This window comes from Notechis scutatus, chromosome 4 (genome assembly GCF_049901735.1).
Source record: "Notechis scutatus isolate UNSWTSFEM ecotype Mainland chromosome 4, rNotScu1.2, whole genome shotgun sequence".
NCBI lineage: Eukaryota > Metazoa > Chordata > Lepidosauria > Squamata > Elapidae > Notechis > Notechis scutatus.
Genome location: NC_142012.1, coordinates 30,027,874 through 30,050,839, shown reverse-complemented (window position 1 = coordinate 30,050,839; position 22,966 = coordinate 30,027,874). Strand labels below are relative to the sequence as shown.

Sequence of the window (22,966 nt, the reverse complement as noted above, 5' to 3'; positions counted from 1 at the left end):
ACTGTGCAGCACAATGGACTTGCCATGGTAACAGCTTCACAGTACTCCACAAGGGGGCTCCCCCTCAGCCCTCCAAAGAAATGTCAGGTGATTGGACAAGTGCAATCCAAAAAATGAAACACCAGCATAGACAAGAAACTCCCAAGGAGAGGAATAGAAGACTTGCAACAACGTGTGAGAGACAGTACAACAGAGTCCCATCTACAAGATTTTCCTAATGTAGGATTGGGATACACAGGCAATGCCGGATTATTGGCTAGTTAGTTAGTTAGTTAGTTAGTTAGTTAGTTATAGATATAGATATAGATATAGATATAGATATAGATATAGATATAGATATAGATATAGAGATAGAGATAGAGATAGAGATATAGAGATATAGATATATAGATATATTCTTAAGTTTTCGCAGATACTTACATGTATGGTATTCAGCTTTGTCGCCTCCAATAAAGGAACACAATGTTGCCAGCCAATCAAGACACAAAAAGAGCCACAAAACAGACAGAAGATATTAGAAACACCAATCAAGCAGAACACAGCAAACTCCAAGATATTAGAAACACCAATCAATAAACACAGACCAAGACTCCCAACCAATCAGGATGAAGAAAAAACCATTCTGGCACAGCAGTAGGCTGCCCCAAATTTAAAACGGAAACGGCTGTGATAGTCTGACTCACAGACGAACACAATACAGAAGCCTGATGATGGCAGATGAGATTCTGCTGAAACGTTACTACAACTTTAAAAGCACAACTACAATGACGTGGGAAAATACCCGAACAAAGCTGAATACCATACATGTAAGTACTCGCGAAAACTTAAGAAAACATATATATGTATTTTCCCACGTCATTATAGTTGTGCTTTTAAAGTTGTAGCAACGTTTCGGCAGAATCTCATCTGCACAGACGAACACAGTACAGAAGCCTGATGATGGCAGATGAGATTCTGCCGAAATGTTGCTACAACTTTAAAAGTACAACTATAATGACGTGGAAAAATTGTATCCAAGGTGAATAAGCCCTGGATCTGCAAATCTCCCATGGCGATCAGGGGGCTAAAATGACAGCAGAGACCAGCCACCTCAGCACTTTGGTACCTGGTGTCTTTAGCCACCCACCACTCTGTGCTCCAGAAACTCCTCCTGGGAACGCATTGGAATGGCCACAGGTGGATGGAACCTTACCTGGCGGGGGGGGGGGGGAGAATATTTAAATTTAAATTTAGTAACTAAATTTTTAAATTTAGTAGCTGGGGGCAGTGGGGTTGTGTGGTGAGCCAGAACACACAGTTATCCTGTCAGTTTACCAAGACCTGAGAGGATGGACTGATTTCATTTAAATATGATTGTTCATTAAGGTCCTCATTGAACTCTAAATTTTGTTAGTACTCTCTAGGTTTGATATGTGAAACCAAAAATACAGAGATTGAAAAACCCTTTATACCTTGAATATTATTTATATAAATATTTTAATAATAAAATATAAAATAATACAATACAGTACAATTTAAAACCATCATTACCTTCCAATTGACTTGGCTAATACATGTAAAATACAGTTAAAAAGAGCTAATTTCCACTGACATTTCTTAATAGCATGTGACTATATATGAGTGCAAAGAATGTATATACTATTTTAACAAAAAAGTAGCATAACTGAAAGTAAGAAGCAGCATGGCATAAACTTGTGGGAAAGACAATTAGATTTAAGAAAAGAAAACATGTCTGTGTGAATAAAGCCCATGATTTGAAGTGCTTTCAGATAGCACACATGGCAAAAAACCTCATTTATGTGGTCGTTATATGATGCTATTCAAGTCCGAAGAAAATAAGGAACTTCATGTGGTTTTCAGGTCTTGCTGAGTTCAATTCCTGCAGTTTCATGATACCATCTGATTAATCTTCAGGTAATGTTTGGATTTGAAGCCTTTGATACCTTCTTAAGGTGTGAACACCAGATTTTATTTTTATTTTCCTCACCAAAATTTTTTTAAGCACTGTATAAAAAGAAGTATATTTAGGACTACAACTTTAATTAGGAACATTTTAGTTCTATTAAATAGAAAATATTAGACACAACTCAAGGAAAGCTAATGAAAGTGTTGAATGTTTACCAACAGGCATTTACCCTATATTTTTGGCAACATCAATCTTCTATCCTTATGATGGGTGTGAGCTTAAGAATGATGTAATTATTATATGTATTTATTCTGAAACTCAAGATAGATACTTCATTTTCAAAGATGGACTGTTAGAAACTTCAAGCGGGTATTCCTCTTGGGTGGCCCACTACTGGTGTGAGATATTGATCTTTAAAGTCAAAGTTAGTTAGTGTAAGGTATTCTTTATGGATAAGTTTAAGCCTTTTATGAAATATATGTACTTTCATAATATTTACATTACAGCATATTTTCCTTTATGGCAAATATATTTTAAGCAAGATAAGCATTTTTTCTAGCAGTTATTTTATTCTCTAGGATAGAAGGAATCAAATAGGTAATCTTTCAGATATTTTTGGACTACAAATCCCATAATTCCTATTATTCACGTTGGTTAGTCTACTTAGAAATGTAGTTCTACATCTGAATGGCCACATTTTACCCGTTCTAGAAAGAGGTTCCCTTAGTAAAATAAATATGGTCAATATATATAAAAAATGGAGATTCCTATCCTACAGTGAGCCAGTATCTTAGAAAGAAACGAAAATGTAAATTACATTGAAAAACCTGCAATTGGTTTACATATAAATGACTTTAATTTGCTTGACCTTAGCTGAAAAGAAGTCCAGTGCTCCTGGAAACTACTAATGTGTCAGATATCAAAGAATTGTTCAGTGAAATCTCTCTGTATTTGAATTGATTCTTATCTGGAAAGGAATCTCAAAGGAAAGAATGATCAACCCAATTCAATCACTCCATTTATTCATTCAAAGCAAATGTTTTGTTTTTTCACTTTGTAGTTTTCTTAAATAGTAAAATATTTGATACTGGCAAACATGCCTAGCACATTAACATCCTAGTAATATATAGTGTGCTTCACCTCATCAGAAAATCACAATACTAATGAACATCTGCAAGAAGAGTAACAATTGTGTGCTTCCAATTGCTATCCAAAGTACTTTTAAAAAAAAGCTTTCCAGCAATCAGAAAAAAAACACCTTTAAATATTCATGTGCTTGTCCTCCCTACTGACACTAATATTGGGACTGAGACTGACATCCTGATAGCAACATAATGATGCAGTTTAGGGCATAATTAACCTATAGAGAGTACCCTATACCACCAACCTTGAAATTTTGGGCTTGGACAACCTTGAACTATGCCGCCTATGGTTGGACTTAAGCATAGTACGCAAAATTATCTGCTACAATATCCTACCAGTCAATGACTACTTCAGCTTCAACCGCAACAATACAAGAGTACAAAACAGATACAAACTCAATGTAAACCGCTCCAAACTTGATTGCAGGAAGTACAACTTCAGCTACAGAGTGGTCAATGTATGGAATGCACTACCTGGACTCTGTTACATCCTCTAACTCCCACTCCTTTAACCTTAAAACTATCCACTATTGACCTCATCCTGCTCCTAAGAGGTCTGTAAGGGGCGTGCATAAGTGCACAATCATGCCTACCGTCCCTGTCCTATTGTTCCCATTTATTCGTACCTATTTCCTGTATTCTTACTCATGTTAATACTTATACCTATTATCTTGTAAGCAATTGACAAATCAAATAAATAAATAATACGATGTATGGATATTCTAAGGTACAATACACTGTTGAAGAGACCTCAGTTTAATTGACTTTGGATATAACAGTCAAATGCTCCATTCAACCTTAACATCTCTTTAACAGACATCTTCATAAAATTAAAGGTTAGTCTGTTAACTGTTTACAATAAAGGATGCCATTTCCATAAATTATATAATTGTAGAAATGACCTAAATTGGTACAAATTATACAGATTGACATAAATTCAGATTCACTGGGGATTGCTTACCTCTAAATAATCCATTAAATTGAAGTTTTACTGTAATACCACTGTAATACTGTTAATCAAGATTTAGTCCATTGCTCATCAATCAGTGGTGTTTATCAGTGACACTTTAGGACTATGGATTTCAGTTAAATTCAGTCATATGACCAGATTGTTATGTCATCCTAGTTTGCTCATTCAGGTCATTCTAAGTAGTCTGTAGATTAATTCTTTTATCTGGGACTTTCCCAAATTTCTTAGCTTTCTTCTGACAAATTCATAATTTCAGAAGAGCTTATTTTATTTATTTGATTCATTTATCATATTTAGGAACTTTCCATCTTTCATGCAGAGGGATTATGGGAGGCATTCAAAGCATAAAAGCAGTGTATAAAATTTAAAATTAAAAAAGGCAAGAGATGTTAAAATTATTTAAAAGATGGGGCAGGGTTTTTGTCTCCCAGCATAGGCAGTATTTGTATCCTATCTTCTTGGCCCAACAAGAACTGGGCCACTAAAACAAGCAGATAGCATACAACCCACCATCTTCATTGTTACTACTTGGATAGGATAGGAAATAGGGATAAAGTGCAACTCGGCTGTGCTATCTGGCTGGAGGAGGAATTCAGGATGAGGTGCAAAACCACCAAGAGAATATCTACCTCAGCATCCAAAAGTAATGCGAAGCAATTGCTTTTGCCACATTTTCTGTGAAGCATGAACTAAGTTGATTTAATTGAAGGCTGACACATTTAACCCCCACTTATTTAAAGGACTTATTCATGGTTTTTAAATATTTCCTGGCAACATTGAAAGATTTTAAGTATACTTAACTTTGTATAAACTATGTCCAGTTTAACTTGCAAATATTTTATTTTAAAATGTGTAGTAGTGTTTTGCTGAGATCCACATGGGTATCATTCAATGCCAATTCAAAGATTAATAGTAAATTTCTGCTATCAGAAACAGATAAACATCTTAATGACCATGTAGGCGTCCATTATAGTTTGGATGCATCTATTTTTTAGAAAAATCCAACTTTTCCCAAATGTGGAATTTTATTATTGTTATTAGTGCTCTTCAAATACCAGATGGTGGATAAAAGAAAATAATTCTACACATGTAATTTTCCACTTAGCACAACAAAAGTATTATATTTCTTTACAGCATTATAACTGTTTCAGGAAGATAGTTATGAAATCCTAGCATAACTTCATAAAATCATTCTCTAATCCAAACAGAAGAGCCCCATTGATAAAAGCACTAGAAATAACAGATGTCCAACAATAAGATTCTGACATAAATATCTTAAGAGGTAACATAATTTTGATTATTTCATCAATCTGGATCCATAGCTTCCCAGCTATCAGAAACTTATTTCATCTCTTAGGTGTTTTCTTTAGAGGTGCTCTTTAGTCACATATCTGTTCTTATATCTGAGTTCACCATAGACATAAGGGGATACGTAGTCATATTTGATACTAGTACCAATGTGTGTTATATCCAATGCTCTTAATGTGGCAGTATTGAAGTCCAGAGATATATAGACAGTGCTTAATGCCAATTCTGAGAGATGTGTAAGTTTTCCTTTAAGTGCAAATCTTTTGGCACGTTATCAGTAGGCACATGCCAACTATACCAACCAATGAAAGTTTATAGTGGATATAAATTTGTCATGATATAGAAATATATTTGCTTTCATGAACCGCTACAGTAAGAAGATTGTGAGATTACATTTTGGCAATGGAGGGAATTGCCGGGCGGTGGGGGGAGATACATAAAAAATATAGAACTTAGTTCTGAGACTTCACCAAAAGAAAAAAACAAAACAAATTTGCTTAATTGTGTTTACAAAATCCTGGCAACACTAGTTGCTTTGCTCCATCAATCCCCCAAAGTGGAAAGACTAGCCAAAGAAATATCAGTTGCAGGGAACCTGCTCTCTGCTTTTCTCATACCCTACCAAGCAGGGGGTGAAATCAATTCCAAGTGTTTATTCTGCTGTGACCAGAAAAGTGAAAATAAGGACAGAGGGGTTCCTTCTAGGCAGTGGACAAGGTTTATGTCTTGTGGACATAATTAGATCATCTTTTTTTTTTTTTTTTTTTTAACCCAAAGGCAACACATTTCTAGAAATATATAATTGGACAATTAACAATTAAGAATATAATTGATTATTTTCTGGAATCTTAAATTCCAAGTTCTTGGAAGAATTAATTTCATTGAAACTGATGAGATTTGGTTCAGTAGAATGCCATTCTATTTTGAGGTTATTTCTTTATTGCATGGTTCTCTTTACTTCGTTTATAACATATAAAAATATGTGAATTTTCCACAAAAGTCAAGTTATCTCCAATTACAATGTGTAATTAGGCATAGGAACAGAACTCAGTTCCATTCAAAGAATCTATGGTATTCTAGATACCATACTTCTCTGTATAAATTTTCCACTACAAAGACTTGAAATAAATTGCAATCCAAAAATAATAGTCAAGCAGAAATCTACATAAATTAAAATCAAATAAGCGTACATATATCAATATAGGAGAACCACCACCTGCAAAGGAGGCAAACAATGTAATAATAACAAAATCATGTTATGACTTGCTAAAGTCAAAGACTATTAACATGATTTATGCTCAGCATTGGAAGACAGAAATGTCTGTGTCAAATGACCATCTATAAAGCATCTATGTTACTTCAATTGAAAATATTCTGTGCTATAGTTACCTACACAGTTTCAAAGGCTTTATATGATGACATGACAAACAGGAGGAGCAGATTTACATAGCAATCTTTATATTTCCCTCCAATGATTTCTGCGCCAGGAAACTTTCTGTATCACTTCTGGTTTAAGGGATGTTTATCTACCTATATACCATTAAAGCTGATTCCTTAACCTTCAACAGTACACCAAAGGCCATATGGCCAAATGTTTTGAAGCAAGGTACCCCAATGGGTTAACTTATAGAATGCATCCAAAATCTGGGATCCATAATTCTCATGTAATTGAAATTTGGAAAAATTTTATACAACATGACATAAAAAGGATCACAAAGCAGTTTATGATATAATACAAAATATCATAAAATATTACTTGTGCTGATGTTTGAATGTGCTATATATTTCAACACTGGCTATTTTCAAAGCAGATACATATCTGAATGTATCCCTACTTTTCCAATGAAGGCAAATACCTTTAGAAGCTTTGTCATTGTTGAAGGCATTGAGCAACTAGTAAGGAAATGTCTTGGAAAGGATGACAGCAGGGAACAAGGGAGGGAACAATGTTTCCTGCGAGCTTCCTACAAGAAAACTCAATGGAGAAGCCAGCAGGAAGTCAGAAGGTGCTTTCTCTCCTTTTTTGCCCATCTATGGTCATTCTGTTTCTGTTTGGGTAAGGAAATATCTCTGGACAGCAGGACTAGAACTCAGAAATCTGTAACAACACAAGACAGTATAAACAAGTGGATTTTAAATCTTTATTTTTAAATTAAATTAAAAAGTGGAGTAATTACAGTACAAAAATATTTTTTACCTAATTGACCGATACATCATGAAATCAATTGTTGTACATCTAGGAAATTTACCAATAGAACTTTCTTCAACTGGTGTATAAACCTTAATTTGTCGCATATGTGTATCTCTTCCATTCTGATGATTGGCTAAAACTGCAATCTGAATCATAAATGTGCGAATAGGTTTCTTATGAGTGTCAGTTAAGGGAACATGAATCCAACCACTTGGCTCCACTAATTCAAGTTGCTAGAAAGTAAAAGAAAGGCGTGTTAGGAGAAACAGAGAGAGAAAGAATTGGTTAGAATTAGGTTCAAATGATTTATTCGCATGAGCAATAAAATTAATATCTAATCTTTCAGAAATTTGGCAGATATAAATAAGTTGTTTTTTAATATGCTACAATCACTTCTCTTGATAAATATACTCCTGTGCTCTCCTCCACGTGGCTAATTAATATACAAGTCACAAAGGTGAATCTCTCCAATCCTTCATGCTGTATAACTCAAGTTGTTGCATTTTAATGACATGTTATTTTTGTGACACCAGGAGCATTCACATGTAGTGGTAAATTCTTCCCATGAAAATGCTGTTAGTACACTACATACAGTACTATTTGATGACTTGTAAATAGATTTTGCAAGAAACCCATATAACTCCATCCATAATTTAGAAATACATGTAGGATCTCTAATTTTTCTAAGCATCAGAAATCAAGAAATGCACCTTCTGACTATTGTTTATTCTGATCTACACACTGCAACAAATAAATCATAGACATTTATGTTGGTTTGTTATTAATGCCTGTTATGGTTTTTTTTCATAATTTAACCAAAATATTGAAAATTGTAGCTTATTGCTGTAAGCAAATAGGTCCAGTAATATGTTCCATAAATCATATTTGGATTGTAAATATGGTCTTGCAGCCATTTAATTTTACAAACTTCATATCAGAATGTATAGCATATCCACATGGATAGCTATGCTATAGCAAAGTGTTAAAACTAAGATGTTAGCGGGAGACAGAAAAGTGAATTTTTGAATCTAAAAATAAGATATTAATTAAAATCAGTAATAAAAAGATTGATTTTTTTAAAAAACATAACATTAAAGGTAATTATATTCAAGTTTACTTAAAAGGAGGTGCCATGTAATTCACTACAATGTGTATCTAAAAGCTAAATACAGAATATATGAAGCACTTTTTTTTACTTTAAATCAACTTTTAAAAATTGTGTATCATACCATGATGATACTTTATTAAAATCAATAGAATAGTCATAAAATTGTATCTTGTTTATATATATAATTAAATGAATGGAAGGTAAGTTTCTCATTTTCTCGCAATCTCCACAGCTACCTGCACTTCTTGAATGATATCTGTAATTGGTTAATGGATGGATTTTTAGTGGAATTTTGGGCAGAAGTCCAGCCAATTTTGAGTGACGTACTTCTCATCCAGTAGTATTGTACTACTGTACTATTATATCTCCCTCAGCAGAGTCTCCTGACCACCCAGAGATATTTTTGATGGATCATTAGAATCACTGTTAATGTAACTGGAGTTCCTCATTACGATCAGTGGTACCCAACCAGAAAATGCTGCTCACCTATCTATTTATTTGAACAATTGTTCCTTAATATAAAAGTTTTACATTCAGGCTAGCTTTTGTATTCTGAAATGTTTGGAATCCATTTATTTCAAACATTTCTGGCAATTTATTACAGATTTCAGACTCAATTTTTCAATAGTAAAATATTTTTCAGCCATTGCTCCCTAAATCACATTTTGTCTTTAGTTCACTAAACATTCAAGTCATCTTTGTGCTCCCTGCTTCCAAGTCTCCTTTTCTTAGCTGTTGCTACATCCTCTTCCATCTGCTTTTTGATTGGAAGGATCCAGAGTTAGCTGAAAGATAGCTGGCTATTTAAATGTTATGTTATGTTATGTTGTGTTGTGTTATGTTGTTGGGTTGTTAAAAAAACTAACCCTTCTTTCACCTCTTCTTTGCAACTCTGTTCTTTATAGCAGAATTTAGGCTGCAGAATGCTATTCAGATTCTTACCAGATTTCTTAAAATTATGACATTAAGGTGTATGTTACTCTACAATACAGTGAAGTTTTGTCTACTAGTAATATTATCATTGTCTGACTGATATCATCTATAATGGCAAAAATCAAACTTTTTCTCCTGTGTATTGGCTGTATCCTTGTTGATACATATGTATAGTTTGTGAAAAATGAATCCTTATCCTGAATTCTGCAACTTTTGATCAAGATCTCCCACGTATCATAATATTAACTACAAAAAACCAGTTTAAACATGCTGCTGTGTAATTTCAAAACTGGAACTGTCAACACATAAAGGTGCAAATTTTGAGTGCCTGCCATTTCTTTGCTTAGGAAGGAAGAGAACAGTTAATAGTAAATGATGTACCAATTCCAGCAAGAAAGTGAAGCATATCCAAGAGAAACTTCAGAAATTCCAAATGAGTCAAAAGGAAGAACACCACAGGAGAAACTTTATGAGAAACACAGAAGGTAGCTCAGTCAAAGGACTCACTGTAAAGAGGCAAGCTCATTGGTCTAGACAAGTAACGACCACCTAAGTAGGTGACTGTGTGGCCCTCAGTCACTTCCTGTAAATGGTCTAGATATGGCTAGTTCAGAGCATTAGATCAGAAAAGCTTTCTACTCGCCAAGAAGCTAAAGCAGACATTCCTGACTAGCCCACAAAATATACCCAGACACAAATAAATGCCTAATGTGATTATAACTTTAACAACAATTTAAAAGAAAACATTTAAAACAAGAAAAACCATTAAAATTTACAGTGTTATGGAACGACATTGGTCAACACATTCCAATAAAGTTTTAAAGGAGATGGGGGAACCTCTGCTTCCCCATAAACTGGTAAACTATAACTTCTACCACTCCTCAGCATGATATAGGGCCAGGATGGCAGCTTAATAACTGTTTTAGAGAATGGGGAAATCTGCTTTATATATAGGGCTTCTTTCAAACATGGAAGTAGGATAAAATGTTGTGAGTTGGCTAGAGTTGTGTTTAAAAGTTAGGCAGCTGAATATATTTGTAAATAAATAAATGGAATCGAGTATAGACACCTATGATTATGCATTTTGCTATGTACAGACATAGCAGACAATGGTTGTATAATACTTTTCCCATGTAGGAAAAGAATGCCATATTTCATACTGTGGTATAAATTAAAATGTGAAAAGGGTATTAAAAATCCAATTTCCTCAGAATAATTTCTAAAGGTAAGAAAATCACATTTCCCCCAAAACGGTAACTAATATATACAGCTACAATAACAAATTCTGGCACTGTTAATTGAACCAAAGAAGAATTAAATCAATTGACTATCAGCTAAGCTCTTGAGAAGTTGATATCTTAGAGAGACTGTGTCAAGATTAAACTGCTTTGCTTCTTTCGGAACCTGATCACTATTCAATTTGCCAATTAGCTTGGGGGAGGGAAAGATGGAATGGAATGTTGAGATGTTGTGCAGAGTGTGAGAGCCGGAAACCATCAAGGCCATCACTTCAGATACTTGAGAAGGAGGTGGATTGTTCCCATAACAAAAGGACATCTCATAATTGGACAATGTGAACACCCGGGGGGGGTGGGGGTGGAGAAAGGGAAGCTATTGTTTAACTAAGCAAGACTTTGTGCGGGAAAACCAGAGCTGGTTTTGATTCTTTAGTGCCAAAATGGTATATCCAATAAAGTTTTACTTTTGGTAATTCAAAGCTCCCGAGATTGTTCACTTCTTTTGGGTCCGCTAGTTGGACAGTTGACAGACTTTATATGTGGTACCACTCTTTTGGATTTTAGCCATTATACTTTATTGATAACAACACTGAGAGATACATATAATTCTTGTTTGGTCTACCTTCCATATATGATATCACTAATAGACTTTATAAGATAACAAATCAATAATTAGTTAATTAATAAATAATAAATTGTAAATAATAAATCACAATAAATCATAATCATAATCAATAGTAAATTTAATAAAGTTAGAAATTCCTGAAATAGATGCTTTAAAATCACATTTTTGTTCAAATATACATGGAAATAAATAGATACATGTAACAATATCAGTCAACGTAATCTGGGACTATTTCTGTACTGTAATTCAGATATATGCTACATAAAATAAGCACATATCTCATATCTTATCAAGGTACATTTAGGGATTTCACAGTTATTACTAGTCTCTTCTTTGATGGTAGTATATTACTAAGTAGTCCATATTAGATGGACTTTGGAAAATAAAATATTACCAAGTATTACTGAACACAAAAATTTAGAACAAGATTAACATTCACACAAAAAGTGGAAATATACACAAATGACTGGCTAAAATTTAGATAATACCTCATACAATGATTTAATATATTTATTTTGCAGATGATACATCTCTCTAAATGATTGTCACATTGGATTGTTTTAAGAATGACAACATGTCCGGTCTATTGGTTTTATGCTATTTCAGCCAAGATCTGCAGACAAAGTGTTCTGTACAAACAAAAGAATTTTCTAAACAATCATATTTGATAACTTGCAGCTTCTCCAAAGCATTAGTCTTTAATTATTGGAATGAAACTAATGGACTGCACTCTGACCTAAAGTGGAAGACAAGATGGGTCACTATAATATGAGTTTAGGACTATTTTTTTTCATACAATTCCTCCCCCACCCCGACATTAAAGAGAGATGCCAGATTAAAATATGCCATAGTCCCTGTGGCTTACGTGAATATGAAAAAGAGTTGATAAACAAAGCAAAGAAATACTGGAGTAGGATTCATATCTTCATACAGAAAATTCTTAAAATGTATATAAAGGTAAAATCAGAGATTTATATTTAAGACCTAATGGACAAAGACTTTGAAAAAAAATGGAGCTTTGATGTTATATATGCTGATAGCCGCAATAATGCTCTATGCATAAAAATGGAAAGATACTTTAATTCCTACAATGGATAACTGGCTGCAAAAGCTGGTGGAGTTAGCAGAAATGGCCAAATTGATTGCTTTAAAAAAAGAATACAACTAATTTTGTATCTACTTGAAAACCGCTTGGGGATTTTGGGCTTGAGGTGGAAAAAAATAAAACTTTGATTTTAGTTTTGCTAATTAGTTTTCTATTATAGAAATGGCTAGTAATATTACTATGTAAAAGTAAAAAGCTGAGGTTGTATTTATTACCTTATTCTGGTGTTAAAAAGAGTTGAAAGTCAATGCTTTTCTTTTTATTTTCCCTTTGACCCTACATTGTATCCTTGTCTACTTTCCCAATATTTTCCTTTTTCTTTTATATTGCAATAAAATAACAAATATTAAAAAGAGCTTGATAGATATAGATTATCCTGGAACAGGTTTTCTCAACCTTATCGACTTTAAAGAAAGTGGACTTCAAACTCCCAAAATTCTCCAGCAACACTGTTCTAGAGCACGGGGGTCAACCGTCACATGATGTTTCACGATGTTTTTTACCTTCGTGGAGCTGGGGTAGGCATGGCCTTCACGTGATGTGTCCGGCCTGCAGCCCGCCAGTTTGACACCCCTGTTCTGGAGTAACAAAACATAAATCTACAAATGTTTCTCTTCAGCACAAAAAATAATTTTTTAATGTTAATTTTTCCTACTAACATCAGAAAACATTCCAGCACTGGCTGTTTTATTTTTCTCCCTTCCTATCCCCCTCTCTTGCATTTGGTTAACTGACCAGTCCTACTCTGCACTAGGTGTGTGTTATTTGTTTTGCAAAGATCACCTATGAATATAAAATGTGTCCATTTGTTACAGGGATTATATTAGTGTAAGAACTCGGCATAAAACTGCAATGCCTTTTGAAATAATGTATTTTACAGTAAACTGCCAGGAATCCCTTCCCCTCAATTCTTCACTAAGGCTTCAACCCCCGTTTCCCAGGTTTTTTTTGAGGTTCCCCAAACGTCAGAAGAAATTTGGGGGTATGCAGCAGACCGCAACTGAGACCAGGAGACGTCCCCTGCATCAGATTCTGGCACATTCTATTCTAATGTTCTATTAGACTTAGATTATTCTAAGCTACAGAGAATAAATAACTAGTTATTATTTCTACTATTATATTGCATGCTGTTTTTTAGTACTATGGCTTGAAAGACTCATGGAAAATATTTTTCTTCTACTTCCAGTCTTTGCATATTCAGTTGGTCCTGTTTTTTATCATTTATAATGGAAAAATACTATGAATGTGTCAATGAAAGCTCATTATTTACTTCCAGAATTGTTTGTTATGTCTAGACAGAACTACTGAATATGAATAAAGGAACAAATAAAACATTATAAGCTAAGCAATGGCGTTAAAGTATTTTTGGATCTGTACAATTTCAGCAGGTGAGAAAACTTTCTTATACAGGTAGTCCTCAACTTACAACAATTCATTTAGTCACCTTTCAAAGTTACATCATAACTGAAAAAAGTGACTTATGACCATTTTTCACAGTTGTGACTATTGCAGCATCCTCATGGTTGTGTGACCAAGATTTGGATGCTTGGCAACTGGTTCATATTTATGATGGTTGCAGTGTCCCTAGATCACGTGAACACCTTTTGTGACTTTCTGTTAATGAGGAAGCCAGATTCACTTAACCGGGTTATTAATTTAACGACCACAATTATTCACTTAACAACTGTGGCAAGAAAAGTCATTAAATGGAGCAAAACTCACTTAACAAATGTCTCACTTAGCAACATAAAGTTAAGGACTACTTGTACTAATATAACAGCTTCCTACTTCATTTATAGTTTTTGCAAAATACAAGCTTCTAATTACATATAAAAAAATCATGAGCAAAAAAACAACAACCCTGAAGTAAAAGCTGAAATGCTATAATCAAATAAATCTTTGGAGCTATTTTTACTAACCTAAATGGTGTATTAGGGGGAAATCAGAAAGGTTGGTTCTATCCACTACATATTCTTCCATCTTATTCCCCTGCACCTTGCCATTTTCTGTACAAATGAATACACATTTAAAAATGTCTGTTTATAAAGACTAAGCATATCACTTGTATCGATAAGGAAAGCTCTAACCAGAAATACATATGGAAATATTATGTTCAATTAATATTTTCATCTTTCGGTGTGTAAAAAACCAGCTGTAGGGGTTTTGCAGCAATATGCAATGATATGAATACCTCAGTTGAAGATCTACAAAATAGTAACAGAGTTTTTGTGTGGCAAAGCTGGTACTTTAAATTGAGGAGGGGGGCTAATAAAGTCAGTTTTGTTGTTTAGAGACTGTTTTTCCAATTGCATTTAAAGTTTACACAATCTGTCTTCTTTTAAGAAAAAGAAAAAAGTTTATAAATTTTTAAAGGTTCTGTTAAAGATGGTGCTGCTGATCGCAGCCCCAGTGAAATGTTCTCTAGATGATTTATCAATTATAATTTATTTATAATTTATCAGTTATAATTAATGATTGTAACTATAATTTATGATCTATGATTATTACTTGCTGTTTTATGTACACTATGAGCTTATGCACTGGAGACAAATTCCTTGTATGTCTAATCACATTTGGCCGATAAAAAACATTCCATTCCATTCCAAATTAGCTTGAAATTCTTATTTCATACATGTAGAAGTCAAAGAGAACATTACTTCTTACCTTTTTATCTGCTAAACTTTATACATGGTAGTATACAGGGTAGGGTAAAACAAGCATTTTATAAAGAACACTGTGGATTCACATGAAAAGATTATCTCTATCAATTCTTTGTTGGTTTTGTTTTAGAACCAGGATTTTGAGCGATCTAAGGCAATAGTGTTATTTCAATGCCAGATCATTATCTCAGCAATAAATATAGCAACTGTATCAGAGAAAACCATGTTTTTAAAAACTGAAGAGGATATCCTACATTCCAAGTATAACAATAAATTGTAATTGCTTGCATGTTTTCTATTCCTGACCACCTACAAGTTATTCCATTATGATTACCCTGACCTGTATATTATAACCAGCAACATATTTTTGCTTTAAGCAGGTCACCAACAATAAAGAGATGTTGAAGATTGGAAAACATCGTTTAACTAAATGAAAGCTAAGAGAAATGACATATTTTGTAAATAAAAAAGGAATCAACAGTAGCTCTTTAAAATTACTTTTTCCTGCATCTTGTATGGGAATTTAAGAACACTTTTAACTAAATACAAATGTAACTACTCTAGTCAATTATATTTAGATCATATTGTCAGACAGCTCTTTTTAAGACTAGTGTCAAAAGTGCTTGACACAATCTTTTTTAAAAAATCAGAAGCTAAGGGATAGTTCATCTAAAATGAAAATCAAGTTTAATACCTTCAATAGTTATATACCAGTATTAAATTATATTTTCCCCAACTACCACACATATATAAACACAAACATTTCTTAATTTTTTTCCTTTCAAGGCAAAAATAAGAAAACAGGTTAGAAGAGCATTGCTTTTTTTCTGAGAAAGCAGAAAAAAAATGTATTTATCCAATTCTCTCACATCCACTGTTTTTAAAACCTTTTTTATGTAGTAATGACCAACAAATTTAATAATATTCACTACAAACTTTAAAATGTAAAAGCCAAAGAGAATCAAATATTTTTTCCAATATTCTAAAGAGAACTTTTAAGGGGGGAAAATGGTGTGTGAACAACAGACACTGATGTTCACACAAGCATGCTGCGTGCAGCTCAGCAGGCGGTATTTCTGTTTTTATTGGATTAAGCCCTGGCACAATGGAGCTTCAATGTCATAACTGCTTATTTCACTACATGCCAGCCTTGAAAACAACAGGTAAAAAGAAAATAAAGCCAAGGACATAAAAAGAGAAAGCTGCACCCTACCTATTTTTTTCTTGTCAGAGAGTCACAAGCTAGAATGTTCTTAATTCTTCATTTCAAACTATATAATTTATAACCATGACACAAATAAGGAAGAAGCACAAAGCAGAAAATACAGAAACATAACGTTCCCGAGGTTCAGTTTACAAGGACCTCACACAAAGTTTTTTTTTTTTGCTCACTAGTCTGCTAGAAACAGCATTATTTGCTAAAAATGCAAAAGCTGCCAAAAGCTATGGCCCATCTAAAGCAAACATGTTTAAGATGGAAATGGAGAGCCAGTGCTGAAGGAAGCCAGACGATAGTGTAATAAAATTTATCTTAACCCTGTTGAATAGGTTGCTCTTAAATAACTGTAAGTAAGTTGTGCTCACACATCAACGATCTGAGTTATACAAAATACATTATGTTAATAAGAGAAGTAATCAGAAAGTTTGAATGTGATTAAGCTATTTCCCCTCCCCCATCTGTCAAGTTATTGGGAATTCAACACTAGTCTTGGTTCACATGCTAGAACAATGGGAAAATTTTCCGAATGGTTGAATGCTAACCCTGACAAGTGTGGAGAGCCAACTACAATACATTATATGGTAGCATAACCTGCCACCCACGAAGCTGAGAGCACAGCTTTCAAACACATGCAGTGAGCTGTAAAACCACAAAATCCCTTATTACATATTGTCTCTCTCACTTTAGGTGAAACATACCATCATTTCCCCCTCATTACAAATCTAATGGACTTTTTTTGGGGGGGAGGGCTAGCTTTCCAATCAACTAAATAATCATTTTAAATATCAGGTGCAATGCAAATCATTGCTTTTCAAAAGACAAAAACAATCACCTTTCTCTGGCTTATAATGAATCTTAGCATGTCATATTTGTTACTTTTAATTTATTTAAAAAATAGAAGCCCCCCCCCCCTAATTCTTTTCCAACCCAACCCAGTCTCTTTCTATTTGATATTTCTTGATATTTAAATAGACCATGAATTGGAGCAACTATATTGAATTCTGCTTTGTTGGAAAAATGAGTGTGTTATGCTAATTTTTCTCATAGCTGTGAAGGATATGTAAAAATTTAAAAATTTTTTAAAGGTAAATCATAGTGATATGCCAATAGTTTTCTAATATTATATAGAAAAGCTGAATTTTTACACAATAGATGCTTTCTTCCACTGCATACTGACAGCTTCACAAAAACAAATTTTAGGATACTCAGATGTACTGCTCTAGATGTTGGCTTGTTAACGTAAAAATCAGGCATGGTTACAGAATGTCAAACATACTCCACCCTCATTACAACAGAGTATAATCACCAGCCAAACTCTCATTACAACAGAGTGCAATCACCAGCCAAAATTTGTGATTTCATCAAAAAAAAAGTTAAAAGGAGGGGGAGGCAAACTGAAATAGGAGTGTATTAGTCAAATTCTTAAAAATATGTTCCAAGACAAAAGAAAACTTTTTAGTAAATGTTTTCACTAAATGTTTTACTAAAGCATTTGTGTTTATGAAAAGAGCAAAACCCCATTCAAACATTTAGTATGTGCACATTTGGTACATGATCTCCTAACCTCTATGTGACTGACTCATACATTCCACGTTCTTAAGACGATGTTCCAGTTTCTTATGGAACTTTTTAACTTGTAATATTGTTGGCAGAGGAAACTTGTTTGGTATGTTTGTTATTTAGCGACAGGGTCAATGAGTCTAGTGACCTATTGGTCATTCTGCCCAATAGCTCAGCAGCTTGTTTGATTGAACCTATTTACAGCCTGCTATGAAAGAGAATACAAGCTATCCACTAAGGCACAATTAATAAATTTAAATGCAAATTCCAGCAATACACTATTCTGAATTTGTGTCACTCTTTATGGGCATTGCTTATAGTTCATCAATACAATATTTCTGGAACCTTTTGTGCAAATCCAAAATCCTTTTGAAAAAATGTTATATTCTTTCTGGCAGAGAATGCCATACTTAATTGAAGACTTATAGTACTGGGATATGGTGCCATTCAAAATCTGCCATACTAAGAAGAGCTTCTCTTAGATACTAAAATACTTACATCATATTACAAACTAAACAAAATTTTCTTACTTTTGTGTTCTGATATGAAAATAGGCAACTATTGAAATGTTATAGATACAAAAATAACTCCTAATAAATATATCTGAATATTCCTCCCACCTCCCATGGAGAAAAAATAATTGATAATCTAAGATTAAATATATTTTGCAAAGAATTGAAATTCTTCAGAATGTGTCATAAATTCATTTAACATGAATGCATATTGTACATAAAGGATCAGGATGAGAAAGAAAGCTTTTATTCCCAATGTTGAAAACAGGAAAAATAAAATTATTTCTATTATGGGCCATGCAGATAGACTACATGGCTGTATCGAGAATGCCATAATTAAAAATCTGAATTAGCCATAAATCTGAAAAATATATCAATATATTAATAACTAATTAATTCAATTATAGCAACATGAAGAATAAAGCAAGGTTGTATCCTTGTTCCACTTTTTTAATTTTTACTAATGAATGGTGGTTGACATGGTTATTCTGTCACTGTGTTAGGGATATGAAGGGCATTTAAATTCTTTGCTTAATACTGTGGGAAATGGATAAATAAACCCAAAAACCCAAAACCTTGAACAAAAGATTGTTCATAATTATATTAATGGTATATTAATGGCAATAATATTAAGCAACTAAAATGCTTTAGGTATTTGGAGTGTTATTTCATTTCTCTGGATGCAGAGACCACAGGCTTGGCCCATACATCACAGATTGGCATATGAGTGCTTCAGCCATATTATCCTTTTAGTCTACATTGTGGCTGCCCTAAAATTATTTGAGGAAAACAATATTGCACAATTATCATAGGGGATTCAATTGGGGCATTCAACAAAGGGCAGAATCCAGGTATTTGAGATCCATTATGGAAGAACCAAGATAGAACCAGTTTGGTCTAGTGATTAAGGCACCAGGCAAAAAATCAGGAGACTGAATTCTCTACTCCCACCTTCGGCGTGAAAGCCCAGCAGGATGATTTTGGATTAGTCATTCTCTCTCTGCCCATTATGTCAAGCTCAGGCAACAAGTTGACAATTCTTGTTGCAATTAATAGGTCAACACTCAAATGGATCCGGAAAAAAGTGGACCCTGCACTTGAAGGAAAATATTAGGAAGAAAAAATATGTATGAGCCCAGATATGCATCTAATGCACCTTTAAGACTTAGAACTAAGAATTACCAAGGACAGAAGCCAGGATCTGGATTGTATCTTTAATTTCTGGCTAAAACTACTATGTAATCTAATAGATCTGACATTTCTGGTTAACAGGGATAACAGCCAAACTATCTGGCAGATATCCATTACAGAAAAACTGACAGCCTATGGCTTCCCTAATTAGGCAATACAGAGGATGGGATATGACAATTGGCAAAACAAAAGTTCACTGGAAAGTATCCTTGATACAGGATCACAAGATTTCAATTTTAGTCACCAAGGCTAGATTAGATTTGGAGACCATTTTTTAACACCAAGGCAGACAATTATCACCAATCCTTAACAAACAATATATAATAGAGCATTTGCTCTGGATAAATTCAACACACTCCCTTCAACAGTTATTGATGATAAATAAATCAAAAAAATTCTCTTCCATGTACAACTTTGCCTCTGTGACTCCCACAACCATGCAGGATGTTCACATGTCCTATTGCACTATAATATCTATTAGAACCTGTACAAGTTATTAATTCAGCAATTCCTAGTAAGAGATGACCACTGGTATGTCTCTTTATCTTCTAGCAGATCATACCAATATCACTACTGCCAATAACACAATCAAATTGTGCCTTGCTTCTTCTACAAGAAGCAACAAATAGTGTCCAATAAAAAAACTTATGTTCTTTTGATATCTTTAATATTTTCTCCTCTCCCTTTCCTTTTGTCGTAACTTTTAACTTTTACCATTTTTATGATGTATATAGAATTTTATGTATATATGTGTACATGTACACATATTGGTCAAAAACCCACAATATTTTTTTCCATTCAGCTTGAACTGGCTCTGATAAAGTTGAACATTTTTTCTAGGACTCATCTAGAATACTAGATGGGAAAAAAAAAGTAAACGTTTCCTTAAAATAAACTCAGATTCAAATCCTATTGAATCTATGCACACATTGATGTAATTAGCTTACAATAGGGAAATGGGTTTTTTTTAAAATGATCTCTGCAAGTCCTTAATGTAAGGTTGTTGTTTTTTTCTCAGAGACCTCAAGTCAATCTAGATTTTTGGCAAACTCATGGATAGGTCCCTCTAGTTTTCTTGACAAAACTGTTTAAATGAACTGTCATTACCTTCTTCTGAGATGTTTTTAACTCCTCAGTCTAGGGGTGAAGGTGATTGGCCTGAAGTCATCCATCTGGCTTTCATACCTAAGACAAGATTAGAATCTGGCTCTCCCCATTCTCAGAGTCTTAACCATTACAAACACAATGCAAATAAAATCTATAAGAAGACCCACCAAATGTAGAGTTGAGGTGTGTAAAATGAATATACCCACTCCTTATTTAGTGACATAGCACTAAGCAGACACATTTCTATTCCTTAAATCAGAAGTGAAATGGTTGCTAAACAAAATGGTTGCTCACGTATGATCGTGAAATAGAGAGTAAGTGAATGGCGGAAAGCTGCAAAGATCATTCAGATAAGTTACCTCATACAGTGTTCTGTGCTTGGCTCATTTTTTTCCTACAGCCCCTCCCAGAAGGTGGAAAGATTGCTTATCTCTTTTTGAGCTGCTTTTCTCCTTAATGCAGGACTTCCCTGAAAAGTGCTAATACAAGTTAAGAAGTTCAATATTATTACCTTAATTAGTTGATTATAACCCTCAGACCAGCTTGCCCCCTGCCTGAAACTGACCAGAATAAATCAGTTTCACAATGAAGACTTTTGTTGTAAGGTGTAAGAAGGTTGTTCTAAATGCAGGAGTTTTATCTTATTGTTATATTTACAAATGGTTACTAGTCAAAGTAATTGCTAAACAAGAAGTGGCTATATAATACTGGCCTGCTATTCTATATTCCAAGGGTCTTCAAACTTGGCAAGTTTAAGACTGATGGACTTCAACTTCCAGAATTCCTGAGCTAGCATGACTGGAAGAGGAATTCTGGGAGTTGAAGTCCACAAGCCTTAAAGCAGTCAAGTTTGAAGACCCCAGTATATTCCTTTCTTCCTACATCTCTTCCCTGATTGTATATTAAAAAGAGTGAGTTTTTCTCTCAGTTTAATCCTAAAAGCAGGTGCACAATTTCACTATGTTACCAGTTTCATGTGTTAAAGAGCTTTGTATATGGGTTTCAACCACCTTTTTTCAGGTAACAAACTTTATTTGAACTTTATGGATTTTTAAAAACTTTATGGAATTATTAATATAATGTGAGATTTCCCTCATAAGCATTTTAGTAATTCTAAATATTCTAGTTCTCTGATTTAACCAGTATGAACAATTCCAATAAATGTATTTATATCCATTTGATATGTATATTGTACTGTCAAAGAGGAGAATCTCATGCAAGTGAATGTTAATTGTTGCAAGATTATCTTTGTTGATTGCTGAATTAAATGAAAACCTAGCAAACAGATAAAATATTCCCATTGTTGATGCAAACAAAGAATAAAAGGATGACAACAATTCATTATAATTAGTTACTTTAGAGCTATATTTTTGGTGCCAAAATGCAGAAAAGCTAAATACTTTAGCTCTACATTTTTGGTGCCAAAATGTAGAGATTACTAATGGCAATAGAATGAGAATTTCTATTGGCATAAAAAATTAATTAACAAGGATTCATACAGATTTATTTCCAAGTTAGTTCACATATCACGGTATTCAAATTATGGTGTAAACAAGAAACTACATGCTACATAAAAATTGAATACTAAAGATACTTTCTTAGAAGAAGCAGCAAATTACTAAGTTTTTGTTTGCAAGTGAGAACTAAATTGAGATTAAAATCTTTTGAACATAAGCAGAATTAGGGACTGTTTGAAGTTATGATGGACCTCCCCAGAGCTACTTACAATCTGGTTTTGAAGTTGACAGCTGTCCCCCTGTGGTCACAGGATCACATTTTAGGCCAGAATTTCCAGCTTTTTTCTGCGTCCTGTATCCATGTGATCAGGATTTACAACATTTCTGGCCAGGTATTTATTTCGGGTTTCCAACAAAAACTGCCCATTGGACTCTTTTTAACAACTGCAGTGTTGACTTCCGGTTTGAAGGGGTTCGGCGACAGACAGAAATCCGCGATCGTGCGCGGTTTCTGTCTGGGCTCGCCGCTGGAGCACCCCGAGCCGGCTGGGTTCGGGGCTAAGCCACCCCTTAGAGGTGGTGAAGAGGAGGGAGACCACCAGCAGGGTCGAGGAGAGCCGCATCTCTCCTCCTCAGCTGGCCATTACTCCTTTTCCCGAAGGCGGTTGCAGCGGTGGTCAGAAATGGCCACCACAAAGAAGAACTCGACCGGAAAAGAATGTGCAGGAGGAAGA

The 22,966-nt window shown here is 34.1% G+C and overlaps 1 protein-coding gene across 15 annotated transcripts in view; it reads right to left on the bottom strand.

The window, feature by feature from the left end:
* Positions 1–1,459: 1,459 nt before the first annotated feature.
* The window catches only part of ANAPC10 (anaphase promoting complex subunit 10), a 36,109-nt gene continuing 14,602 nt past the window's right edge, over positions 1,460–22,966 (bottom strand). For 5 of the 15 annotated variants that reach the window (XM_087963073.1, XM_087963072.1, XM_087963071.1 and 2 more), the window contains 2 exons: positions 7,524–7,750; positions 1,460–7,424 (listed from right to left, as the gene is read on the bottom strand). In XM_087963073.1, coding sequence (XP_087819199.1) covers positions 7,364–7,424; positions 7,524–7,750 — 288 coding nt within the window. In that variant the 3' untranslated portion in view covers positions 1,460–7,363. The other 10 variants (XM_087963081.1, XM_087963078.1, XM_026668799.2 and 7 more) reach the window with 4 other exon arrangements.